The 27,849-nt window shown below is 40.9% G+C and overlaps 2 protein-coding genes across 19 annotated transcripts in view; one reads left to right on the top strand and one right to left on the bottom strand.

Annotated features, from left to right (window-relative positions):
• Window positions 1–27,849, top strand: part of acss3 (acyl-CoA synthetase short chain family member 3) — a 48,097-nt gene that overhangs the window by 12,933 nt on the left and 7,315 nt on the right. For 4 of the 5 annotated variants that reach the window (XM_026326423.2, XM_026326425.2, XM_026326422.2 and 1 more), the window contains 9 exons: window positions 341–444; window positions 12,434–12,529; window positions 12,807–12,870; window positions 13,947–14,028; window positions 14,480–14,602; window positions 14,762–14,861; window positions 15,343–15,515; window positions 16,091–16,193; window positions 21,477–24,686. In XM_026326423.2, coding sequence (XP_026182208.1) covers window positions 341–444; window positions 12,434–12,529; window positions 12,807–12,870; window positions 13,947–14,028; window positions 14,480–14,602; window positions 14,762–14,861; window positions 15,343–15,515; window positions 16,091–16,174 — 826 coding nt within the window. In that variant the 3' untranslated portion in view covers window positions 16,175–16,193; window positions 21,477–24,686. Of the gene's footprint in view, window positions 1–340; window positions 445–12,433; window positions 12,530–12,806; window positions 12,871–13,946; window positions 14,029–14,479; window positions 14,603–14,761; window positions 14,862–15,342; window positions 15,516–16,090; window positions 16,194–21,476; window positions 24,687–27,849 lie in introns of those variants that run through there. The other variant, XM_026326424.2, reaches the window with a different exon arrangement.
• Window positions 16,909–27,849, bottom strand: part of ppfia2 (PTPRF interacting protein alpha 2) — a 105,278-nt gene continuing 94,337 nt past the window's right edge. For 5 of the 14 annotated variants that reach the window (XM_033325031.1, XM_033325033.1, XM_033325034.1 and 2 more), the window contains 8 exons: window positions 25,968–26,030; window positions 25,053–25,085; window positions 24,769–24,944; window positions 24,487–24,584; window positions 24,230–24,405; window positions 23,694–23,762; window positions 23,163–23,319; window positions 22,596–22,910 (listed from right to left, as the gene is read on the bottom strand). In XM_033325031.1, coding sequence (XP_033180922.1) covers window positions 22,624–22,910; window positions 23,163–23,319; window positions 23,694–23,762; window positions 24,230–24,405; window positions 24,487–24,584; window positions 24,769–24,944; window positions 25,053–25,085; window positions 25,968–26,030 — 1,059 coding nt within the window. In that variant the 3' untranslated portion in view covers window positions 22,596–22,623. Of the gene's footprint in view, window positions 17,712–21,439; window positions 21,532–22,595; window positions 22,911–23,162; window positions 23,320–23,693; window positions 23,763–24,229; window positions 24,406–24,486; window positions 24,585–24,768; window positions 24,945–25,052; window positions 25,086–25,967; window positions 26,128–27,849 lie in introns of those variants that run through there. The other 9 variants (XM_026326417.1, XM_033325038.1, XM_026326421.2 and 6 more) reach the window with 6 other exon arrangements.

Here is a 27,849-nt window from a genome sequence, read left to right as displayed (position 1 = left end):
TAGGACCGTTTATATAGCCTGGATTTTAGAACACACAGATGGCCAAATCCATGAAGCATCTACTTCACACTAACTTGTTAAATTTTGTTGCAGGCCAGCTGAGGCAAATTACAAAATAGTGCATCATTTGGAAACATCTATGCAGCACCTTTTTGTCTTTAACATTTTAAGACAACAGAAAGTGGTTTCAGACTGTTTAAACATGAACTTGGTTAATTAAAAAAACAAACATAAAATGTATGTTTTGCATATATGTTTTTGACTTATCCTGACTATTTGTGAGTGGCTAAAAATGTCATGTTTCCTTAAGGTGACTGACGGATGTGCTCTGTCCTTGCAGGTTGCGGGCATTATTTGTGGCAGGAGAACGATGTGATGTGGAGACGCTGGAATGGGCAAAGAGGAGCTTTGGGGTTCCTGTTCTGGACCACTGGTGGCAGACTGGTAGGAAGGCTTTTACTGTCTAAAAACAGAAATCAGAGGGAAGGCTCTCAGTTGGAGAATGATTTTATACCTTGTTGATTCGCTATATTTAAAGCTGCACTGGGAAATACACTTGGCTTATCTGATTCCATATTTTACTTTTAGACCAGAGTTGCATGTTTGACAGAAAGTAGCAAATTGAAAAAACAAAAGTGACTGTGCAGTGCACTGAAAGCTGGACTCATTGACACTTGTTCTGTTCTCTTTAATTGGTTCTGCTTAGTATGAAGCATTACAGAACAACCAGGCTGACACAGGATTTCTGGTGGTAGAAGTAGAGATTGTGTATACATTTATTCCCTACCACATGTGATGTGGGAAGCTGTCTAGTGCAGTTCAGTTACGTCAGTTATGTAGATTGAGAAGCACTTTGACTAAACAAGAGGGATTTCTTTTGATATAGATAGTAGGAAACCATTTTGAGGGCCTCAATTACTTTGTTAGCATCAACTGTGTACTTTAATTTAACTTGATCCTTTAGACTCATTCTAAAGTTTATCAGGATGAGGAGACTATAAATGTAGTCTTTGCTGTACTTTATTAGCCCATTGACATTAACTTGGCCTTGAGAAGAGGCATAACTCCAGAAAATCACTGTTTCCGAAAGGTCTTCTGCCATTATGAAGCATATTTTATCACACTTCCCTCTTTGATGAAAACCCTTCTACCTCTGGTACTGTAGACCAGTGGATAGAAGCCCTTCTACTGGAGTAATTATGACATTAAAGACTCCTTTGTTTGAATTTCTAACCCTCTCTGGGAAATGATCATCACAAAAAGTAATGTCATTAGCACCAGTGAATCTCAGTCAGAACCAGATAGGATCAGCCATAGATGAAATGATAGCTGAGGTCAGTGGGGGGTACTTCTGGGGAAAACATCATTTCTATGTCTTAAAATACTTTACAATAGAAAACAATACAATTTAAAGACATAAGAACATAGGGCTCATTGTGTACATAGGTAGTTTTACATGCTTTTCTACTACTAGCTGTCAGTATATTGGATGTAGAAAATGCTATTTAAATTCAAGATGGCCAGGCTTTCATCTTCTAACTCATTGTCAGCCATCGTAATGTGGGAGAACTCCAGAGAACACTTCTCTAATTGGTCACATTCCAGGGCAGCATTTAAACAAGGGGCTTGATTGGCATTGCTTTTCATTCAGTTTGCTAATGTTGAATTGACTTTGGGTCCGCAGGGGACACTAAGTGACTAGCTGAGATGTGAGGACTTAGTTTTGTGCTTAGTGAAGAGATAAAGCAAAGAAAACAAGCTCAAAACAGTTCAGGGGCAGAATCTGAAATTGGTTCTCCCTCTGTGCTTTAATTCAAACTGCTCGATGATTCTTTATTGTCCTAGTCCCAGCTTTTCTGCGAGAGGTCAAATTCACCAAATCAAACTTACTCAATAGAATGTGATTATGTCGATTTTTCACTTAAACGTAATAACAGTAATTTGTCGTTAATCAGCCGTGATGCAGAAGTGCTTATACTTTGCTCTGTCTAGTCCTTAAAAAATTCCATGAATACAGTCAATACCTCCAAGCCATTTTGCACCAGTGCACTTTAGATTATGCTCACAGAGCTGAGTCTCAGCTATCGTGTTAAAGCCTTGCTAGGTCATACTCCTTAAGTCACTGTCCAGTGGTTGTACATTAGACAAGTGAATTTGAGTTTAGCAGTTTTCTTGAAAGTGTGCTTCTAGTCATTTTTATATGGGTAAGACCCAATTAGCCTCTTGGAGGTCTGAGTTCAGTCACTCTGCCGTCATGTGCCATCATGCTAATGTCATGTCCTCTCATCTTCACAGTTTTATTGTTGTTCTTCAGAACACAGTGAGCTATGATAAATTTTGTAATAACACAAAAAGGATAATTGGATGTGTGATTTATCAATTCAGTCACTTCAGTTTAAATTGCCTATCCTGCTGTATTCCTCTCCCATATATGGCGTGGTGTTATTCAAAACTGCATCTTCTGGATGAATATTAAACCAATGCTGTCCAGTTTTAGCTAAGTCTGTCCGGATTCTGGTGGAATTTTTAGCCCATTACATACATATACACACTATACACACATGCCAAAAGTTACGAGATAGTTAGCTAACCAACTCTTTTGGTGTTCGTAATGCATGATAGATTCATTTGGGGAAGAGCTGCAGGTTTAGTCTTCACTGGAGGTCTGCTGATGGTGTTCATGAATTGAATTGGAACATGACTATATCTAATGTGTGTTTGTGCTTAGCATTGGGTTAGAAAATGCAGCAATGGCAGTGAATTTATTCTCTGTGATATTTTTATGTCATTTTCAACACCCATGCTGTGGTCTTTGTTACATAAGGCTTTTGGATGAGCAGTTCCTGTTCATTTAAGCAGTGTGGGAGTTGAAGGTTTTGAATGAGCAGCAGTGCACACAGGCAAGCACAAGATTATGACATTCTGCAAGCCTTTTTAGTTTTTATAGTATTTAATTCAGTTGTTATAATATTTAATTCAACTCCATAATTCTCTGCCTGTACCTACATCTATGCACTGTCTGTCTGACAGTACATATGGTTGGAGCCTGGTTGTGCTGGTGAAACTGCCCGTCTTTGTTCCTCTAGCCTCAGCATTTTGTGAGACATTCATTTCATTCGAACATGAGGATGTTCATGCTTGAATCTTACTTATTTTCTCTTCTTGTCACACACACACGCACCCAAACCAAATTCTTTCACACTTTGTTGCCATCCAAGCCAGGTGATTTATTGAGTTGAGAGAAAAACCTCTGGTGCCCTCTTTGATTTCGGTCTAGATGTGTAAATCCCTTTGGATTCTTCACCCCCTGCTAAACTCAATAACAGGCAGCTGGTGGCCACTGTTGCAATCCAAATGTGTTCTCCCTTCTTTCATGGTAGAGTGGGTCACTACTTGTCTCACTTGCTCTCTGGCTATATGTCTGTGGCAGTTTCTCTTGAAATGCATGGCTGAAAGAGACAGGAAAAAGACACTATTCACTGATATACACATACCCATTAAATCATCATTGGTTTGCGATGTCATTCTGGAGTTAGGGAAAGAACAGAACGACTTTTTAGAGTTGATCTTAAGTTGTGTAAGCTCATTTTTTTCACATTCATGTAGTTGCATTAGCCATGGTCGCTGTTACTTTATGTTTTTAACAGAAAATTACCAGTAGAGGCGCAAATAAAGTCTTACCACTACACATTCCTATAGCCTGAAATAGAGTGAGCTTGTGTCTCCTCAGTGTAATTGTTAATAAAACTTTCATTATTTCCAGCATGGTCTCCTGACTTTGTAGCATATTTCAAGCAATGTGATTCTAAGATGTTATATATAAAGAGTTCTAACTTCAGACTGGCATCTAATGTCAGTAAATCATATAAGTCTACACTGTTTTTAATAAAACTGTTTCCTCCTGAGGCACTGAGTTCATAAGTCACACAGCTGGGAGTGTCAGGGTGCACTGTTCGACCGTCGTTCTGCAGACAGGACATTGATCAAGCAGCATTTATCAGTGTTGAGCCTCTGATGTCTCTCCTTCATCTTCCCCCTTAACAGAAGAAAATCAAGTTGGTCAATGAAAAGCAGTTTAGCATTCAAAGCTTATTTACTCTAAAATAGGCAGAAAAGAAGAGAGAAACTCACTGGAGTCAAATTACCTGAAAAGCTTAGTTTGCTTCTTCTGACTTCTAATTTTGAATCAAGATATTTTCAAACTTTTGACAGTCTTTAAGTTATTCTTACACACATTGGTATTTCCACTGATAAATATAGATAGATCTGTCCTTTTGCTTGTATGGACCTTTGCTTTTTGTAAGCACCTGCAAATAGAAATAGGACAAAATCAGTCAGCAGTGCAGTTGCTCATAAATCTTTCCAGCTGATGCTTGTAATCCTGTAATATGTAATATTCAGCAGCTGAAAGCTATAATCGATGGTGAGAAATGAGTAATGGGAAGAGCAGGTGAAGACAGTGTTGCACAAAAATTTTAAAGTAGAATAATATGAGCTTCTCCAGGGTACCCGTTAGAAAGATACATGCATTTGTTGATGCCAAATATGACAAATCTTCACATTAAATTGGGATGACCTTTGCAGGGGATTCCAATTTTGGAAAAAGGTGTAAATTTTTCTTTCATATTTTATTAGTTTTGTTTTACCATTGGATCCTTATAGATGAAGTATATTTCATCAGGATTGCTCCTTCTCCTACTAGGTAAGCCAGTGTAGGTGTCATGGACAGCTGAAAAACATGCAGTTTAATTTCAGTTCACTGGCTAAATTAATTTGTCACTGGATTAGCTTTTTAATAATGTGCTTTTGATCCCCTACCTGTCTCTGCCATCTTCTGTGTATTTTCCAGCTCCTCCGTGTAAAGCTGCTGTATCATCAGTGTAGAATTCTTTATTTATCAAACTGAGTAGTTTTTTTTTTTTCCTAACCTGCTTCTGTTAAAAGATGCATCATCAAATGTATTATCTTTGACATCATCCTCCTGTGCTAGAAACAGTTCATCATCTGTGCCTGGTGCATACCTCCAGAAAAGATTAAAAATGGCTCAGGGTTTAGTTTGAATCATTTTCCATCCATCCCTCGAGACTTTTCCTACCTCGCCAACTGTGCATCAGAGCTGATTGGTAAACAGTCGCTTCATACAAAAGGCTCTCCTTCGTAGTGCAGCTCTCCTTAGATCTTCCCATGGCCCCGGAAAATGAAAGAGAGTCAGCTGATACAAAACAGCCAGTTTGTCGTGACGGTGCCATGAAGAGAGACAGTATGATGTACAGCAGAGGGGAGGCCATGGCTTGAAACTTGTCTTCTGTTCAATTTAAAAACAGTATTGCTAGCAGGGTTGGATTTCAGGGATTTTCTGTGGAATGCATATCCATAGACAAATAGCACCATGCCAGCCAGTTTTATATCTGTCGGGCATACAGTGTCTTTTTGCCAGTGATCTCCCACAGTGGGAAATTCACAATCTCTTTGCTGGAAATGTTTTATTGTGCTGACAAGCTCATGGATGAGAATTTAACTAATATGACCAATTTAACTTGTGATTTGTTTGAACTCTGGCGTGCTTGGTTGGTGCAGGCGAGATTTAGTTTGCTGATACAGAGGGGCAGTGATTGATGCGCTTGTTATTCCCATGTGCAGTGGACTCCATCATTTCTCAGCCTCCCGCTGTCATGTGATGCGCTGATTCATCCTGTCTCATCAACCCAGACATGACACCACACTGCTCTTTTTTTCCACCAACACTTTCTCCTCTGTCTCTCCTTCTTTACCATCACTATCAATATTTTTGTGTATATGCTGTTTTTCCACATGCACAGACCTACAGCACCTGCAAACCCCACCCCACCCAGGACACACATGTAAGGACAGTCTGAACCAGCTGAAGCCACATGCAGCCTGGCTCAGTTTCTCTCATGTGCTGTATGAGACAATGTCTGCCATTTTGAAGCCTGATAATAATCTATGCGCTATTTTAAGCCCAAGTGCCATTGGCAGGGGGTGGAGGGGGTGATGATGAAGGTTGCTGATGTCACTGGTGTTGCCTGGCAACAAATGTGTGTTTCCAGTTGGTGGCGTTTGGCAGCTTTACCAGCGAGGGGTGGCGGATGGACTTACACTAGTATTTTAGGTGTTTGTGCCCGACTCTGTTCGTCTTTGTTTCTCTGAATCTCTGTGACAGACAGCAGATGCCTTTATACACAGAATTGAATTATCTATGACAAAATGACCTGGCCCTTCTAAAAGCATCCGTCTTGTCAAATAAATTGTAGAATTTACAGTTTCTCCCTCTGGCCTTTGGCGAATGCAGCTGTGGTACAGAATTGTTTTCCACACATCTTCTGTTCTTGGAAAATAGTAAGTCTCAGAAGGTCTGTGAAGGGCAGGTTTACAGCCTCCTAAAAGCACTCACTAAAGAAAAACAGGCTTTAACAGCCCAGCATTCACTATTTCAGCAGACAGGCAGTACTACACTGGATCAGGGGCAATTAATGAGGGATCCTAATGTGAAACCACAGAGCTCAACAGAAATAGTACGTCTGCAGTGGTAAATCTGGAAATACCAGCACCTACAGGATATCCTTGTGTGGTCAGCTTATTAAGTTCTTTGTTGTAATCCTATCCTGCACAAATCAGTGTGCTGATGCAGAATATAAGGCCCAGAAATGACATAGAAAAGTAGTTTTGCAATGCCTAAACTGCTCGTGTTTTAAGTTGACAAAATCAGTGACCAATCTGAATGAAAGCAAATCCCTGCAGCCTAATTTCTATTTTTTTGGTGAGAATTCCCAGACAAGTGGATATGAATGTTCCTGGTTTTGGAATGAAATGTCACTAATGCGACTTTTAGTGCACAGTAAATGACAGAAAACACTGAACTGCAACTGGACTGTATAAATATCTGTATTGGCAATAAGCAGTCCTTCATATTTCCCCTTATTGATCCTTATCCATCCCACCTCCTCCCTATATATAGACCAGTTTCTCAACTTCTAAAAAATGTAGACAAAAAAAAAAAAACTAGTAAGTTTCAGTAAATCGTACCTGTGTCTTGTCACCAGTGTGCTCAGTTGGCCCTGGTTTTGTGCCTCATATCATTCAACACCAAGCACCAAGAAGCTCCTGTTGCTTGCTTGGTTTGATTACATTGCTGCAGAGACAGTAGCACATATGTCGTGGCTCCTGTGCTGGTAATTGCATTTCAGAAAGCTGAGCAGCCATGTTTGTGTTTCCTCCTCGTTTTACTGCAGGCTGCTGTCATCAGCTCTCTAGCCTGGGATTTCATCTGTCTTTCGTTCCTAGCCGCTGTAGCCTTTGTCTGCTAAGGTTTGTAAGGCACAAGATGGAGGTCTTTCTTTAGCAAGTTAAATAGTGAATTTGTATGCATAAACTTAGCTTTGAGCGAATAAGCCGAGCTGCCCGAAAAGTGATAAGGGGGTTTGAGTTTTAAATAGGAGAGCACTTGCTGATGTGTGTGTGCTTTACTTCATTGCTTATCTTTCTTTCATGCCTGTCTTTGGTGTGTGGCATCACCAACTCTTTGCACTTGCTGCAACATTACTTCGTTTCACATGAATTTTACTCTCGCTTCACTTTTTTGTCTTGTTAGTTTTCATTTTAACATTCAGCCCAAGCAGAAAAGCCCAGCTAACCAATCCTTTGGTTTCTACCTGTGTTTGACTTCTCAGCAGACTGCCGATGATGGTTTTAGTATGAGCAGCCTAAACTATGACTCCTAGCAGAACTAATGTCACTTGGACCTTCTTGCACCTAAATTCACATAACAGTGCAGAAAATACACCACCATGCTCACACGTCTTAAAACTAGACATGTTTTATTTGAATGTTTGCATTTATGTAGTATACTGTAAAAGATTTTTCATATTTTCAGTGTGAAAGTATGTAGTTTATAGTAAATAGATTCTCAGTATATGTCTGCAGTACACAAAATGTAAATGTACTATAAATATAGCAATAAAGAGAAACTGGCCAGCTAGTTTCTGCTGCTGTCTGTCCTCTCTCTGTTCTCATCCTCCTACACCACTGTTGTTTTTCTTAATGACCTTGGGTTGATGATCTTGTTTAGCTACTGACCAGGTTCTCCCAGCAACCAAACGTCACCAGGACAACTGGGAGCACTGCTGTGCATGTGTGTTGTAGAGAAAACACCCTCTTGGCTATTTCTCACAGGGGGTTGTTTTAAGTGACAAGTGCTGCTTGTTTGTGCACTATTCTTGCACCTGTAAGAGTTACCTTCCCTGTTGATCACCCAACACATAAATGTCTCTGTGACAGACCAGAGAAGTCAGTGCCATTTCCAGTTCTTCTTAGTATTTTGTGTTTGTGCTGTTATCCAAGGTGAACATTACTGCCTGAGCCCAATTAGGAGAAGGAGCCATCAGGCAGCAGGGACAAGCAGTGCCATTCACCTGATGTCTCATTTACATGTTTAAATGACCTCCTTTGTTTTTGTTTATAAATAAATAAATAAATACAGTATTTTGGCTCATAGCCCAGCACATTGAATTCACATGGAACTTTTATTTTCATTTTGGTACATTGGGATCAGTCTGTAAACACTGGCCTGTGGTCAGCTTGTTAGCAAACACACCCAGCAGTTAGAGTAACATTTGGCAGTCGGTCAACGCTTTTCTATCAGTGTGACAGATGTCAGTTATCATCTCAATTTTTTGTTTTACTGTGTTTCTGACATGATAGTATGTTAATCTGCTGATCTGATGAATATTTATGGCTGTGTAGCATACCTGGCCTGTACCTTTGCCACTACTCCAGTACAAGTTTAAAGAGATACATCTCTAACAATATTTCGCCATATTCTGCACTGATTCAAAAAGAATGCATCTGAGGTATGAGTGTTATAGTCTCTTCTGCTTTTTTTTAGGTTTCTTAATGATCAATCCCACCATTACCCTTTGTCAATATTGCCATGCAGGCCCTACAGACAGAATGGAAGAGAAGGATTTGAGGAAAAGGCAGTAACTTCATCTTTTTTAGAAAGAAGTGGAGCAATTGAGGAGTTTCAGGAAGAGAAGAGGGTGCAGGATCAGAGAGCTGTCTTTGTTTTTCCTGACGAGCTAGTAATGAGCATGGCTGTTTGATGTCACCTTCTCAGTTGAAAAGGCACCACCATATCACCAATTCCACATTTCAAACACATCCTCCAACAACCCTTTTGTCCTTCAATCCATTCATCACACTAAGAATGCCTCTCACTGACCACGCTCATCTCTAACAGGTCGAAGGAAGATTGATTTGTTTGTGTACAGAGGCAAAGGGAACACAAGGGAGCGAGAAGCAGCTAAAGAAAAGGAAAAGACAGAGTGAGTAGAGGAAGACTGATCCGGAGATGTGTGTGTGTTTTTGTGTGTGTGTGCGTGTGTTCGTCTTCCAAGGAATCACACCACCAGTCAGACAAATGTATAGACAGCCACACAGCTTCATTGTGTGGATGACTCCAGCCTACAGGTGGCGTTTTAGCTCCGTTTCACTTCTCTCTGGCATTTACTCATCTGTCTCAGCCTGTGTTGTCTCTTTCCTATCCAGCACAGTGTGACCAGAATACAGTGCAGGTACTTTGTTTTAGTTCATGTGGGTTTTCATCTTGACCCTTAAATGGACATGATTTGGACCAGTGTATCTACATGAGTAGGGTTAGACTGATTTTTTTTTTTTTTTTTTTTTTAAAGAAATAATAGAATGCAGTGTTTCTTCAGTGAGCTGCAGATCCCTATAGCACTTTTCAAAATGTCGCACTGTCATATATTTGCAGGTAAGCAAAATGTTTTAGAGGTGTTTTAATTAATCTGTTCTCTCTGAGCTGCAGGGAGTAAGAATATAAATAGACAGCTGCTGTGTTATAATCTATTATCCCTTTATATTGTGGGCTGAGGAAGAAGCTTTAGGAGTTCTTGGTAAACATTTAAACTTTAAAAGACTGAACTCTGTTCTTGTCAGCTTATCATCCTTCATATATGTGTTAGGAGGACATTTTTAGTTAGATAACAAATTATTGAGAAATTTTTGCTTTCCAAAGCCTTGATTTTTATGCTTCAAGGCAGCACAGCCAGTTCTCTTTTTTCTGTATGCCTTGTAAAATGTCAAGGTGCAATTATACTGTCTTTTTTCATTTGGGTTTTAAATTTACTCTCTGGGCACAAAGCACCATCCGTGAACCCTGGGTCTTGCTGTAAACAGCCAGGTTTAAACACTCCACTCAGGCTGACACGGTTCAGTGGTTGTGGTGAGCCCTAATCGACATGCAGTTCAGTAGAGCTTTTAAATGACCCTTATAGCGTCCTGCAGGGTCAGAGTAATATATTGGTTTGTTAGTATTACCTCATTATGCCCTCTAGTTTCAACACGATGCAATTTGATTATATTATTATTATATTGTATTGTCTGGTTTGTTTTTAATTTTGCATAAAATGGAGGAGGCACAATGTCTTTTTTTTTTTTTTCACAGAATAATCGCACAAATATTAAAACAGAAACAATAAATTGCTTTACTCTTGAAAACTGGACACTTAATACTCTTCTGTTTGATCATAGATATGCAAGTAGTAGTGAGTTTGTTTGTGGTCTGTCAGCAAACTGTAGAGACCCTTTGACCAAGTGGGCCGAACTAAATGGTTATATTTTTATCTTTGGTGCTTAGCCCAGGCTCTGCCAACAGTGATGGGGCTCTGGAACCTCCAGGGAGTGGCTAACTAGCCACTGATGAGTGATGCAGATGTGTTTGCCAGTTTAGAGGCCGTTGAAGTTGGGGGAAGTTTTACTTTAGACCTTTCTCTTCATTTGATAACTTAATCCCCTCCTCATTTAACAGCAGCCACCTTGCCTCGACTTCACGTCTTTGACGGCTGGTGTGCTGAAATGGGAAGCAGGTCGATAGCCGTTAGCATTTGTTTGATTAATAGTAGAGATCTACGTTAGTTAACAGAGCCAGTAGTTCAGAAAGATGCTGGAAATTATGTCTCTGTCTCTGCTGACCTCATGCCCCGTAACTCTAATCTCTTTCACATCCTTTCACATCCCAGTATCTACTGTTTACCATGTTGCCGTTTAAACAACCCTGCAGAGGTTTTGACTCGTAATACCAGTGTTTTTATGAGTGTTTTTTATGGAGCGCTGTTTAGTCGCTCTGTTATCAAGTAGTTCTGGAAGCTAGCTTCTCACTGCAGCCTTGCCTTTGTGTTTGTAGCTGACAGGTGTGTAACCCTGGTGAAGTCTTCTGCTGCTATAGCTTGCCCTCAGTGAGGGATCCAGGAAGTGTTTTTTTGCACACTGTGAACATTACATCACATTGACTGAGTTGTCATTTGCATAGGTACCTTGCAAGCTTAAATGTTTTGCTTTTGGCCTTTCTGCTCTCAGAATACAGATCACTTTAGCCATCAGCTATTGATAATTAGTGCTGCAACTGAGTGATATTTCAGTACAAAACATGACTAAAACTGTAAAACCCCCACTCTCCACCCATGTGCAATAAACAATTTATTAATTAATTCTGATTTATTCCTGCACACATTTGCATATTAAAGGGGAAATGTCATGATACTCCTGGCTGTAATTGTCTAAGAACAATATATGACAGAAACATATTTACATGGCATGCACTCCCTATTAGAGGATCTAAATTACCTTTTGGATTAGCTTGTGCATAGATTTGCATATTAGTGAAGAAAAATGGCAGCACATGAGCTAATTTATGCCTCTTGTTTGTAAACTTCATTAGTATGGGATGGATGTTTTTGAAACATCACATATCTGTTTAATTAACAGGAAATGGTTTATGGCTTCATAGCATATTAATGTTACCCCTTCAGATTCTACAGAAAATAGATTTTAGCTGTGTAGTTTATTTATTTTCCTGCTAACAGGAAAACATAGCAGACAAAGAGAAGCATTCAGCTGGGTCTTTGTTCTTGTATTCATGCTGATAAACCATTGAACACCCACTGACTGAATAGTTGGTGTTTCTTCAGTGGTGTCAAGTTTAAGTTTAACACAGACAGATACTGATCTGAGGTTGGTCTGTTGCTGTGTGATTTCTGATGTAATCTTTCTCACTGACTGGGATCGATTCTGCTATTCATTCTCTGGTTGGACGAAGGTGGCTGACAGACAAATCTTTGCTGTAAGTGGAGCACAGTTTGGGTGGTTTAGTCGGGGAGAGCCCATAGGAACTGTCATAGTTTTGCATAATGTAGGTTAATGCTGCTCACAAAAGCAAGGCAACCCAGTACTACACAAGCTCCTTAGATCAGGCTTTAGCTTTTGCATATAGAGCAGTAAAGCCAGATGATGTTATGTTTCACCACAGTTCCAGGGCTCTTCTGTTTTTAATATAACCTTTGAGTCTCCCACATAGAGGTTTTTTTATTAACCTCTCTTGCTGTGTGTCTTTCATCAGAAACTGGCTCAGCCATCACCTGCTCATGTATCGGTCTGGGGAACTCGCTCACACCACCTGCGGGCCAGGCTGGCAAACCTGTTCCTGGTTACAATGGTAAGAATCAGAAATGTTGATGTATATCCCCACTACATTACACACCAGTCACAAACAAGCCTTCCTCGTGTATTCGCTTCTGTTGTGTAAGTGCTATTTTAATTTGTTGATATTACAGATCTTCAGTTACAGATGTAGCTACATCAGAACAACAATGCAAAAATAAAAAATAAAACCTAGCTACTGCTTTTAATGCTCTGCAGAGTATTTCATACTTTCATCAGTAAATCATACACCACCTCTGAATATGAATTGCATGCTCTTCCTGTTCCACTAGTCACAGTGATCGATGATGACATGCGGGAGGTGAAACCAAGAACCCTGGGAAATATTGTGGTGAGGTAAGTTGAGTGGAGGTGTTCACAGCCATATGAGCAGCTTAGTTATTGCTTTACATTTCTCCTGTCACTCGCACATGCACACATATTAAAAATGTGACGACAAAGATTTTTCACACTAATCATTTAAACTCAAACTTAATCTTTATTATTCACTATCATTCTATTCATTTACTATTCAGACTTCAACCTGGTTTATCAGAGTTCTCAGGTTGGAAATTGAAATGTGTTTATGTAAAAGGTGCTAGTCCAAAGTGGACTCCATTAACAGCCACAGCAGTCAATCCTTAGCCTTTTGTGCTACCTTATCTTTCAGCCTGCTACCCATCTGTTGTCACTATTCAACGCCATTTCCCAGTTCTTTGTAGCTGCCAGTATTGACTCTTTGCCAACAAGGCGAATTTCTGAGGAATCTGCATGTAGTGTATTGCCACAAAGTCTGTGTCAGCCCTGTTCTCTAATCAGAAACATCTATAGCTTCATAAAATCATATTTGATATTTTTATACAATGGGGATGCTGGGAAGGTGTTACAGCTCTTCAGCCCCGAAAGTTTTAATGTAAATCAAAATATGTTGCATACATCTTTTTGTTTCAAGTGTCACTTTTGTGCATAGGAAGAAAAAGGTAGCCAAACTGGTGCATTAAGAGTTGAGCAATTATAATTATTTAATATGGGTTTTTCTTTTGGCTAAAACGTGGAAAAGGAGGAGGCTTTTTTAAAAAAAAAAAAAAAGTAGCAAATTGGAATCAGAATATTTTTAATGAGTGAAAATTCTTGTAGGGGAAATAGTCTGTGCAGAAGCATGTTTAGGGTTCAGACCTTTGGGTTCAGGAAATGGGACCATCATGAGTAAGACACTGGTCAGGAAGGGGGATTAATTGTAGTCTGGAAAAACAAAGACGGGGTGACCTTGCTGCCTTGTCTCCCCTGTGTGTGTCTGTGTGTTGCACTGCCAGGTCTCTGTGTGGATCAGTCAAGGTGACGTCTACCAGAGCCTGGTAGCTTTAAGAGAAATAAATAAATCATCTTTCCGCATCCCTACTGCTTTATTTAAAATTGTACTGTATATCTTCCAGAATACCTCTGCCACCTGGTGCAGCATTGTCTCTCTGGCAGAACCAGGATCTGTTCAAGGAGCTGTACTTCACTAAGTTCCCAGTAAGTTAGTATTACTAAAAAAATGCATAAAATAGCTTGTACTTGTTTAAAAAAAAAAAAACAGGAAAAGTTCCCCCTTTTATGGCAGAGGATTAAAAATGGAGTAGCTAGTGATAAGTATGTGGTAAAAGGTGGCCCTCTAGTGGTAAAATATTATATTTCAGAACTATTTCCTCCTCCAGTGTGTTGAGGTTTGAATAATAAACGGTTTACTGGCAAAAAAAAAAAGTAGTTCCATCAATGTGATACATGCTGTGTGTTTCATATCAACATTTCTGATTGTGGTAATGAAATTTAATATTATAAAAGTAACCAGTTAACCTTAAAAAATGTTTAAAATAAATCTAAGCCCCTAAATCTAAATTAAAGTGAAGGCGGCCAAACACACAGCACCAAATATGTTATGCACTAATGAAATGCCAGTGCTCTTTTCTGCCCCTTTTCCTACCAGGGTTACTATGACACCATGGATGCAGGTTTTATGGATGAAGAGGGTTTCCTGTACATCATGTCGCGGTCTGATGATGTCATTAACGTGGCAGGGCACAGGCTGTCTGCTGGAGCATTAGAAGAGGTATGACACTGATAACAACGGAGTGGTTAAATTGCATTATCTAGTCTCAATGCACTCTACAAGTAAAATCCTAATGACATAGACCAAGAATAGATAAACTGAAAATCACCCTCAAAGGTTTGTCTGTGGCATTACAATGGTTGTGTGTGTCTGTTTCAGTCTGTGCTGCAGCACCCTGCAGTAGGTGACTGCGCTGTGGTGGGTCTAGAGGACACTCTGAAGGGTCATGTTCCCCTCGCCTTGTGTGTACTCAAGAATGGTGAGGCATGACAAATGTATTTTAGAGCAGTAATGTAACACTCATCTGTATGTTTCCCACTGAGAATACTTTTGTAATACACCTTTATTTCCCTCACATAATGTCTACACTTACAGGTTGAATCTATTAGCTGAAATTGACTATAGTATTAAATATGTTCAGTGGTAAATACCAACCAATGCATTTTCTTTATCTTAGAATGAGCATTTTAAATCTACATAGGGAGCAGGTCTCCTTTTACAAAGGCAGCCATGTTTCTACAGTAGCCCAGAATGGCAAAATCAAACACTGGCTCTAGACAGAGAATCACATTTTGTTTTAAAGGTGACAGCCAAACAAACCCAACCTCCCTTATGTTCAGAAGGTTGCATTCTACAATCTCACCACTAGATGCTGCTAAATCCTTCACAGGTTACACATTGCAGTAAGTTTAACCCCAGGTGGTGTGAAATTGAAATGTTTGGCTGTCCTGTTTTCTCAGGTGTGCAGAAAAATGAAGAAATCATAAATGAGATAGTGAAGCTTGTGAGAAGCACGGTGGGACCCGTTGCTGCCTTCAGGAGAGTGCTTTTTATCCAAACACTACCAAAGACACGCTCCGGCAAGATCCCTCGCACCTCTTTAGCCAACCTGGTCAACGGCAAGCCCTACAAGGTATGACGGCACGTTTTAGAGGTGCCATCATTTACGAGTTGTCTCTAGTTTTATTAAAGTTTGGCATTGCAGGAAAAAAAACGGAAAAACATAGTTTGTACCTGTTTTGTTTGTTGCATGTGCAAAGATTTGCAGCCACAACGAAGAGAGTTGAGCTCATTTTGAAAGCCAGAATATGAGTAATGATGGTGCATTAGCAAGGCACTGAACTCATTAAATAGAACAGAGAGCTCAGTTGGGATTTCCTTTCTTTAGTTACTGACTCCATTTTCTGCTGATAAGGTGCTAAAGGCCCCACGAGAGAACAGGATGCCAACCAAGACAATAATTCTTAATATAGTTCTGTTTTACAGATGTGAAGGCAAAGTTTTCCCCAAATAAACTTAAAGTCAGACTTTAATGCATTTTTGCACGTGTAGTGTGGCACTATAATGTAAACATCATTACCTACCCTGATCATTTAATACTTTTGTTAATGCAGTACTAATTAGCAGGTTGCACCACTTTATTGTTTTTAATTGGCTTTGCTCTGTATTTATTTATGAAGTAGGATAACAAAGTATTTGTTGCCACAGATTACTTCGACCATTGAGGACCCAGAAGTATTCAAAGACATAGAGAGGGAGGTGGAAAAAGCTCTGAGACCCCGTGGACCCTGAAGTCATTGGTGGGACCGAGGTTAGTTATCTTCCACCAACACAGTCACTTCATCTGAAACATTAGTGGAGACAGGTTCATACCATACACGGTGATGCAAATATGAGCTAAACGTAGACGTAAAATTAGTGAAGTTTCTAATTAGATCTTTTTGTGTGAACTGAATTATAATGTACTAGGATTTGAAGATTTGTAATTTGGTAAATAGAAACAAGCTACAGCTGGTGTTTGTTCAGTGGGCCTTCAACATTTGAATTATGAATCAAAAATAATAAGACAGCTCTTTCACTGACAGTTTTTTTTTTAATTGACAATGAAAATTTCTTTGCTCACCACTTAGTTTTGACCAAAGTACAAGAAATAATAAATAAAAAAAAAAAAATTGACACAAACTAAAATGATTAAATTGTTCGTGCAAATTGAAGATGTAAAAACAAAAGCATAAGATGTTTGAGTTGTCCATCAGAAATAACTAAAAGACAGAAAACAGGGCTGTACAATAGGTTACCCTGGAGACTCTGACGAAAACAAAGAGTTAACAGTTACATCAATGTAAGTCACAGCAAGCAACAGGTTTTGTCATTAAAAGTCACCTCACTTCAACATAGTCATGTACACTCTACGCACACTATGAGCTAAAGCAGTCTGTCTTTCAGTTATTTCCTCTGTTCTGTGAACGTAACATCTGAGGGGGAGGGAAGAAGGCCAGCTCGGCTGAGTGTTTTTGTCCTCTGTGTTGTTGTCTTGCTGGACAAAATGTCCAGTACAAGAAGCGACTAGTTGTACGTACGACCTCCTGCTTTTTGTTCTCTGAGAGGAAGTTTTGTGCAACTTCAGAGAGTAACAGAGTCTCTTGGTATGTCCTTGGCTAGCAAATAGTCCGTTGAGTTGATGTGGTTGTATCAAAGTGCTTGTCATGTTGTTCCTTTGCGTCCCCTTTAAATGCTCGATTTGTGACCGTGAGTCCATTAAAAAGGATAATGAATCTTGTTGGTGCCAGATGGCAGGTTCACACATCCAGTCTCTTCTTTGCTCTATGGTGCAGCACAGATTTATCGTCATAGTTATAATCAGCACAATGTAAAAATAAAACCATATGTACAAAATGATCTAGGAGCTGTGGTAAAGATGGAGATGGTTTAAAGAGCAGCATATATTAATCTATGGTCCACTAAATGAAGTGGCAGGGACTTTTTTGCACAAACTCTGAATATTTTTTTTATACATAGATCTGTGTATATATTAAAAATGGCATATTTATATTAATTTACAGATAACCTACACATCTCCTGTAGAAGAAATACACAGTACGTTATGCTTTGACAAGTTACTGTACATGTAAAAGGTAGAAATGGTGACAACAGGGCAGCCTGCAGGACTGTTGAGCACCGGCATCTGGTGCCTGCATTGTAGTGGATGGAGCAGGGGGTCAGAGAGGAGAGCAGGGCTTCTTGGCAGTGCGTGTTGTCAGAATAGTTTATTCCTCTGTAGCTGGCCCTTGCAGCAGCTCCATTAAGGAAACTCCATTCAGAACTGTACCTGAATGGAAACAAGTGACTGGTTAGAGCGTTACTTTTAAATGTGTTTCTGATTTTATGCTTCACCTGAAGGGTCGTCCCCCCACCACCACCAACATTAATTCTCTAAACAGCAGCAGGGATCATGTTAGGTAGTTAATGTTTGTTACCTAACAAATGTTTAATACAAAGTGTTGGGCACCCACAGTAAACATGTCTGTGTTGATTCTCATTCATCCAGGTCATGGTGCAGCTGAAGTTCTACAAGTGGACCACTGGACTTGCTTGGGGTTCTTCAAGAAGGTCCCGCTTCTTCAGTTCTGACTGGTGGAGAGTCCCAGGTCTGTAACCTTTTGTGCTGCTGTTCACACTTTAAGGGCCATTGAACAAATGTAGATTGTTTAGGTTACATGGGTCTGGGTGTCTGTAGTTATGACAAGCCATTTTAATCAAACCACACCTTGATGGCATTTCTCCTTGTCAGAATGGTGCTTAAAGAGATCCAATTACAACTTTGATTTTATTAGTCAAAGCTAAATTTGACATATCTGAAACTGCCTTATCACTACTCTGGACATGTATTGTAGATATCTGTATTTTAAGTCTTCATAGTCCCAACATTTCAGACATCCACAGCATCATTCTTCCTGGGAGAAATGACGACGTGTTTGCTGTTCATGTGTTACCGGGCTTAGTCCTTCAGATACATGTGTCATTTTCAATCTCCAGGAGAAACAGTCTGGATATCTGCAACAGAATTCTCCCATTTCTCAAATCTACAGTCCAGTCACTAGTCACAGTTTTTGATTTGAGATACCCAAAACGCATCAAGAGAATTGGCAATTAAACAGAATGTAAAGAAGAGGCATAAATAGAAACACACACAAACGATATGTGGATATTTGAAATTGCATTTTTATGAGTCATATTATGACTAATAGAAAGTATTTTCAAAATCATTATGGATATTTGGAGTGTTTTTAATTTAGGATATGTGACAAAATTATGACTAGTAACATTTGGATTGTAGATTAGTGAAATAGCTTTTTATACTGAGAGGTCTGTTGCAGATATCCACACTGTTGATTCTAAAAGTTCATCCTGGAGATTGAAAATGATGTGTGTATCTGAAACTCACAGCCCAACACACATGAATGGCAACAGTGATGTCATTTCTCTCAGGAAGAAAGTCACTGGGTCTGAAATTTTCTCAGATAGATGATCTATTGATCCCAGAGAAAACTCAATTTGTTCTTTTTTGAACAGGAAGAGTTTAATTACGATATCTGCAATACATATACAGTGTAGTGAGTAAATGTTAAAGTGGCTTGTCGTTCCAGTTTGACATAGATGGTGTCTCTGTCTTCTCTGTCCTAAATGTGCACATTGCTATCTTCAGAGGACTGTCCCTGCTCCTTCAGGTGCAGGTGGCTGCTGAGGCTGAGGAGTTGGCTCTGTTGTGTCGTGTCATGTGTTTGTGAAGCAGTTGTTTTGTTCCTCACTGCTCTGCTTCTGTCTGGGTGTTTAGTCCTCAGGGTGGAGCAGCTTCTGCCTCAGACTGTTGCTGGGTTTGAAATGCACGGGGAGGTGGTGGATGTTGAACATCTTCCTGAGTTTTGCACATTCTCCTCCAACGTGTGGAATGACAGTGTTGTGTTGTTCTTTTGTTCTGTTTCAGCAGGGGTCTTACTGGACCTTCCTGTGGCTTTGACAGATCTCCAGTTGGGGTAACCACAGGTTTTAAGTGCTTCCATGATCTATAAGCCTATCTGTGTGTGTGTGCTCGTTGATGTTCAGGCTTGTATCATCATCAGTGTGTACGTCTGTCCATGTGACCTCAATGTTGTGTTCCCCCCTGTTTGTCTGTCAAATCCCACATTGTGTTTGATAGATAGACTTATAGATGTGTGTGTATATACATACATACATGTGACACACACACACACACACATATATATCTTTGGTCGGATATTGTGTGGTCTTGCAGCAGGGAAGGGAGAAAGATCACATCATGGAAGCACTTAAAACCTGTGGTTACCCCAACTGGAGATCTGTCAAAGCCACAGGAAGGTCCAGTAAGACCCCTGCTGAAACAGAACAAAAGAACAACACAACACTGTCATTCCACACGTTGGAGGAGAATGTGCAAAACTCAGGAAGATGTTCAACATCCACCACCTCCCCGTGCATTTCAAACCCAGCAACAGTCTGAGGCAGAAGCTGCTCCACCCTGAGGACTAAACACCCAGACAGAAGCAGAGCAGTGTGGTATGTGCAGGTCACTGCAGTGAGGAACAAAACAACTGCTTCACAAACACATGACACGACACAACAGAGCCAACTCCTCAGCAGCCACCTGCACCTGAAGGAGCAGGGACAGTCCTCTGAAGACAGTAATGTGCACATTTAGGACAGAGAAGACAGAGGAGAGAGACACCATCTATGTCAAACTGTTCAATTGCCCTCAACAACAGCACAGAAGTTACAGACCTGGGACTCTCCACCAGTCAGAACTGAAGAAGCTTCTTCCATAAGAGGTGAAGAACCCCAAGCAAGTCCAGTGGTCCACTTGTAGAACTTCAGCTGCACCATGACCTGGATAATTGAGAACCAACACAGACATGTTTAAACTTCTGCACCGTACTTTGTATTGATCTATGGCAACGACAACTCTGCTAACCTGTGCTCTGGAAACACAAATACTGCAAATTAACAGAAGAATAAATGATAATGTTGAAAAAATGTACTCAGTTGTCAGTTTATCAGGTACACTTGACTAATTCAACAGTCCTGCAGTAAATCCTCCTCCATGAAGGTGATAATGTTCAGTTTGTGTTCAAACTATTTTAGACACTCGATTCAACTATACTGTTATTTTGATGACTGGTTTGTGCTGCTGTGAAAAAAACAAAAACTACTGCATTTCACAGAAAGCAGTCTATTTGGCCCAGCCTCAACCATGAACACCCATCGCTATTACACAATACAATGAGCAGCACAAACCACCATCATTAAAACGACCGTTGACTCAACACCACCTGAGACGTTTAGAACAAAAACTGAAAACGAGCACCTTCGTGCAGGAGGACTTCCTGCAGGGCTGACTTGGTTTTACTCAGATGTACCTGAAAAACTGAGCAAAGAACAGGAAGAATGTTTTTATCTCTCTTCTGCGCATATGTACTGTACTAAAATTCAACCTTTTTACTTTCACTGAACTTTGCACTGTGTTTTCCTTCGGCTGTGTGGGAGTAGCTCTAAAATAAGCTGATGAAAGCATTAGAAACTGCCTGCAGGGTGTTTCATGGGATGATCACATTCTCAGGAAACACGATGATGGTTATAAAGATCAACCTCATGCAAACTGAACCTGCGCCTGAGCTTCACGTCTCATTGGTTGCCAACTTGCAAGTGAATCCAACTACAGTATAGATGCACAGAGACAGCACAGGCAGGATGAATCAAATCAATGCAAATCTTTAGGAATATGTACACTGACTGAGCCTGGCAGTAAAAAGAATACAGTCAGAAAGAAAAGAGACTAATTTTCATACTTAACTGACTCACTGCTAGCCTGCTATCTCTGATCACCTTATCAAAGCTACCTGGCACAACCTGCCCAGTGCTAAGACCAACACATTTATTTTGGGAAACCACTGTCCCTGTTCTCTTTCATCCAGTATCTCTTGTAAGTGCTTCTGAAGAAAGCTGTGTCTCTGACAGAGCGAGAGTCTGTGTTGTGTTACATACAGCGTACAGTTTAAGGTCCCTCTCTTCCACCTCTCAGCAGGAGTAGGTTCTCACCGTGGAGCTGTCCAGCCGCTGCACCGCAGACGGTCCGACTATAAGGGGAGACAGCGAGAGACAAAGGTCTTTAAGTCTGAATATTGAGACCGTTACCACATCAGATGGACCCAGAGTGAGAAGGAAACACTCCTCCACTTGGTTACCACCCCAAACAAATATCACAAGATTAGACGTCCTCAATGGTATGAGTAAGATCACAAACAAAACACTTGAACACAACAGAGATTGCTTGTAGTATCAGCCTCAGAAGCACAACACACTCAAGGAAGTTTTAGTTTTGAGTGGACACCAGACCAGGGAGCACAGAGACTGGACAGGTGGACAGGAACGCATTTCCAGCGTCACAGGGACATCCTGTTAGAGAAGAACACTGGCCAATAGATTTCTAATCATCCCTCTACTAGTGGTGTAATTTGTAAAGACAGTTGCATCTCCTCAAAGGATAATTCAGATTATTGTTACTTGGTTCATGAATTTTGCAGTTTCGTCCCTGAGCCTAGAAAACAACAGTAGACAACCATAATGCCATTAAGTCACTTCATCAGCAGTGCCTGTCCATGACATTAATTTAGACATGCAGTTTGCTCAGTTGTCATTTGTTCAGACTTCACGTTACTCATGACCTTTTTAATTTAGTAAATAAAGTTAACAGTTCAGTCAGACCTTCAGCTGGTTGCTCTGTCAACTTGGGTCTTATTTTGTAGTTCTGGCCATCAGGGCTGTTGGTGGTAATAATTTTGAATTCAACCAGGTTAACTGTGACATTGCTAGAAGGGCCAAAATACAGTCAAGAGCAGTCAGACAAAGCTCTGGTTAGCCAAAGCTTCAGCCCTCTGTTATCAGAACCAGATCGAATCAGTGCCAGACCTACAAGAATTAGAACCAAGTTGTAATAAGCTGAAATAGTCTTGTGCTGAGCCAGTGTCCTGCTTTAACAGCAGATGGATGAGTTGTTGAAACAGACATTACCTATGTAAACCTCCTGATTCAGGCTAACTTACATAGCACCACTCTATCGCCTGCTGCTTTGCTGCTTAATTTCTGTAACTTCAAGGGTTACACCAGCAAGCATGGGTCCTAATCCATAACTTGACCCCCCAGCAGTTACCACCAGGGTCACTAGACAACTATTTTGCAACTCTGCAAAACGACACCCTTGGAGTTGGATGTGAAGAGAGATAAAGAGTAGTAAAAAGAGCGAGAGAGAAGAAAGGTGAGGGCGAGCACAAAGAAAAGGAGAGGTACTGCAGGACAGTGGTTGGCAGAGACCAGTGAAGAGGAGGGAACAAATGCAGAATAGTAATAATAATACACACAGGGCCAACAGGCCCAGAACCTTCAGTGAGGCATAGCTGACCTTGAAACCAATCCAAATACATGTCGTCAGGACTGTCATCCAGCGCCTCATAGAGGACTGCAGAGCAGCCGCCAGGGAGAACAAGAGACATGGTCATAAAACTGCAAGGAGCAGCAACTCCTGTGCTCAGCTCTGTTGCTGCGTTTGAAAGCCACAGGGCCGAAAACATCCAGCTTTAACACAACTGTTGTACTACCAGCACCAAGCCTTTAAATATTGTTTTCAATGGAGGAAAAAAACAAACAAACAAAAATGAATCTGCCAGTGGGGGTCTGATCTGTGAAAAACAGTGGAGAGGCAGCCGCTCACCCTCAGGGGGCAGCCTCCGCGAGTGACCAGATGTGGCGGTGAGACGGAAACCAGCAGGGAGCCTCTCTGCCGATCCAGGCATCATACTGATACCGTGGACGTCTCTGGGCGGGAACTGCCTCCTCCACGACGGACCTCTGAAGTCTTTATCATCACACTGACGCACAAACAAAACGTCAATAAGTACAACAGAATTTTTATCACCATATGTGTTTCTGGGTATGTGGCACCTGTCATCCTCCTGACTGGACATGTAGCAAAGATGTGAAAGCTGTGATCAATAGATGAATCGTAATCATTAACAGTCTCAGACAGTGCTTCGTTTAACTGGCCCAATTCACAGACGAGACGGAAACTGCCAGAACATCTTTATCATCTTTTGCCTTTCATTTGACATTAGGAGCTCATTTATTTTGCATATTAATAAGGTTGATAAACGTAATTGTTGCAAACACCCTGAAGTGTGTAACAAGTTTGACATTTCACCTCAGTGGTGTGAGGTTGGATCTGTGGGTGATAATTGCTGCTCACCTCGTCCAGTCTCCTGTCGGTGCCCAGTGCCAGCAGATTATTGTACTCTCGCTCCAGAATCTGACGTGCCTGAGGAAAGAAACACATCCAACACTCGATTTTCACAAGGCCAGCTATTTCTAGCAGCATGGTAACAGAGGCAGCTGACACATTACGTTGTTTGCACTGCATATCCATTTTACCCAAGTATAGATGAGATTAAGCAGTGGAAAAAAAAAAAAAATCAAAAAAATCTGTGCAACCTGCCAGAGTGACAGTTGGCAAATCTGCATGTTCTGATTTAGAAACCACCAGCTTTGAAGGCTCATACCAGCATGTCTCTGTTTTTGCACCTAAACTGTTGACAAATGATCTTTGTGCACCTTTAAATTTGCCATCAAAAAAAAAAAAATCTACTTTACAATGAGGCTTTTCCATATCTGGCATGAAAAACCTGTGCAGAGGAATCCTCATTTTGAGACTTACAGTGACAGAGCTGAAGGTACATAAACCGCACAGGACTCTGATAATGGCCAGTGTTGGTGTGGCCGCAGTACCTGAGTGTTTTGGTTGGGGATCTGGAGGAGCAGCGCCAGGCTGCTGTAGTCAAAGTTGTCGTCCAGGGCGACCAGAGCTCCGTGCACGCCGCTCTCCAGTAAGATGTTGGCGTATTCCCTCAGGCCTATGCTCTGCACCCAGCGTATGACCCGCTCGTTGCTCCACACCAGAACATCTGGAGACGCACAAAAATCCCATTTTAATCTGACGCTGGTTTGTTATGGTGTTGCTTTGTTTTCATGTTGGATATGCTTACCTCTCATTTCATGCTGGCTTTGTTCTCTGCGTCTCTCCAGTTCCTTCCTGTCATAGTTGAGCTTCTTCAGACACATGATCCCATACTGTAAACTTGTTCTGATATTGGAAGAAAATGTATTTGTTAACTGTCTAAAACATCTATAACTCAAAGTCTTAATAAAACTAATTAGTGACACTTAAAATAAATATTTTATAGAATAAATTCTACTGGTGTCTATTAATCCATTATTGCTTCTCTGTCTGACAGTGACTATAAAGTGGGTTGAGGTGAGTCCAGTACCTGTGAAAACTGTCCACCATTTTGAGGTGTACCCTCAGATCCTTTTTAGTGAGGTGGTCCAGCATGCGGGCGTCCACCAGGCACTCCATGAAGTAGCTGCGGTACTGAGGTAGTCCTAGACTGGGCAGCCATTCGTTCCCTATCCACTCATGGTTCATGTCACCGTACGCTAGAGTCTGAGAGAAGATCTCAGTCTGAGTCTGGGTCTCACAAAAGCAAATACAGCTCAGTTTGTTTGTACTGAAAAGATCTTAAGAGTTAAAAAAACAAACATGTTGTGTTACCTGTGCCCAGCTCCCCTCTTCAGACTCTGACTTCTGTTTGAAACACAAGAACAATATATTTAAGTGAGAAAACATCATGTTACTGTTCTATGGCATACTCAGCCGCTGCATCCAAAACACAAAATAGTGCATGATGAATTCAGGATCCATATAAACCACAGTTTAGGCAGCACATGATTTAGTCTTACCTAAAGTTGAGTTTTGTGCTACTATAATTAAAGACAAAAGAAAAAAAAAAAAAGTCTCCCTATATTTTGATGAACCTTGGACTAACCAGAAGCAGCTTCAAAGACACGGTAAGAGGTTTGTTGGGCAAGTTAAAAGGAAAGAAAGCTCAAATCTAAATGGCATGTGAATTGGTCTCCAGGGGAAATCTGGCTCTCAATGTGGCCTGGTCTGACAGTTTGCATTTGGTTTGGAAGCTAATGGTGTCCGGACACTAATGGTGTAGCAGTTCTGTCCCGGAAAATGGTGTAAGCTTTTAGCTTTGTAGTTCCTGAAACCAGTCAGGAGGGACTGCAGCTCAGTCCGCTGCTGTGCCTGAAATGTATTTTGATTTCTCTAAGATGCAGCTGCCGTACAAGGCCTCAGAGGTGGGTGACAGCCCTTATGTGTATTTTAACACTACTCCAGAGATTTTCTACGACTGGCGTGAAGGTGCTAATAATGATAATTACTATTTACTCCATACATGATGAAAAACTCACTTCCCTATAGCTTGTAGCAGTTTTAATGATGTAGAACTTCACACCTCACTACACATCTGATCTCAAGAATTCAATTTATATTTCTGGATGCAAATACTTTTCACCAACCAACCAACATGCTCCTGTGACGTCTTGATTCATTCAGTCCAGTCATAAACACATGGCAGAGAAAGAGAAAGGTGAGGGTAAAGGACACAAGGGGACTGACCGTTTTGGAAGGGGCTGCCAGGGTCTCCATCTCCTCATGGGTCACCCACACATTGCCTGACGGCTGCACGGGGCAGGCCCCAAGAGAAGGAGCAGCAGCAGAGTTGGTAGTAGAGGTCCGGTAGGAGGGCAAGCAGTGTTAAAGAAGAAGAGCAGCACCACTGTAAGCCAATAGTGTTATAGCATCACAGTCAGATGATGAACTGGCCCCAAACCCACCGGGGGGGGTCAAAGGGCATTAATAGAGGAGAAGCATCAGACAGCACATGGAGAAATAAATGACATGAGCCATGCTTGAGAAAGACAGGAAATTAGTAATAACACCAACAGCCACATAAACCCCACTTCACCATCCCTCTCAGTTTAGTTGTGTAGCTACCAGTAAAGGATCAGTCCACTCAAATTACAGAAGGGACACTTGTCTCCAGTGTTTTTCAGAACATTCTGGTTTTGCATGATAATCCAGAAGATATTTAATCTATCTGTTAACTAAGATTCCTGCTGCCACTCCAGTACAATTTACATGAATATCTTTGCAGGGCACAGAAAATCAGCAGTAATGCACTCTGGGTAATCTATAGAGCATTGCTGTTAATAGCTTTAATAGGTAACAGGTTGTTACTGAAGGAATCTCATGATTTATCTGCATGAATAGAAAACAGCAGAGGTCACTGAGACAATGTGTTCTTCTGTAATGTGGGTGAATCAGTCTCTTCTAGCCTTTTTTTCTGTGTGTGATGTGTCACTGTAGCAGCAGGTCAAACTACTCTGACCTGGGTAAAAACACAGCCACAAACATAATGGCAGTGGTCAGCGTAATGCGTTAAAGCCACAGGATTCAGCAGCGGACCACTTCCCCACTGAACATTTAGTTTTAACAGTAGAGGTAAAATGACTCGTTCTTCCTCCTCCTCCTCCTCCTCCTCCTCTCAATTTTCTGCTCGACTTAAATATCCAACTGCATTTACAAGGTCAATTAACCCCCTCTGTTAAGTGCGTGGGGGTTTTGAGTGTGACAACAGGCAGGATGCCCGTCACAGTCGGGGGAGTTTGCTATCGGATGTGTGGAGTCACATGGTCTGTAATGAAAATTTCATGAGGTGTGGAAGTGGTAAAAGAGAGGGTGAGGTAAAGGGGGAGGGTAAGAAGAGAACTGGCAGAGAACAGAAACAGCACAACAACTCATGAGTTAAGACTACTGCATGCATACAGAGAACTGTGCACAGTCCAAAAACCTGAATAAACATTCTCGGCTGGGTTTGTTTATATAAACGTGCACAACTTCTGTATCTGTATCACAGCCTGCACCGTCTGTGCATGTGAACCTTCAGTATGAAGCTCGGTCGTCACTAAGGAACAGAGTCCTTAGAGACCGTGTGTAATTACCATGACAACAGGGAGCGATAACAGTAACTGGACTGTTTTGCACATCAGGCTGTTACTTAGTGCGGCGGTAAACTTAATGTAATTATCACTAAAACAAGGAGTTTGAATGTATAACAGAAAAATGTGCTGCTAGCTGTTTGCTCATCGTTTGCTCGTTGTCACCCGCCTACACACGTCACCCATGTGCGGAGGAGTTGTGCATGTAAGCAGGGAGGACATTCAGTCAACAAACAATCTCAGAGCTGCCCTGGAGGCAGACATGATGTGATTATTTTGGTTTAACATTAGCAGCTTCTCTGGTGGACTAACATTGGAATAAAGTGAAACAGGTTTGGATTAATGGGGTGTAGACATGTTCGCCTCATCAATCTTTCTGAAATACTAATAGCAGCTTTTTTTCTTTTTTCATCCCCACATCTAAGTTTCTCTTGTTCTTGTGATAAAGGTCTGTACAAATAAAACTCCAGCCTGCTTCCCCCGTTTTGTCCGTTACTCAC

This window comes from Mastacembelus armatus, chromosome 23 (assembly GCF_900324485.2).
Source record: "Mastacembelus armatus chromosome 23, fMasArm1.2, whole genome shotgun sequence".
NCBI lineage: Eukaryota > Metazoa > Chordata > Actinopteri > Synbranchiformes > Mastacembelidae > Mastacembelus > Mastacembelus armatus.
Note: the sequence above shows the minus strand (reverse complement) of the source record. Positions and strands in the feature narration are given on the sequence as shown.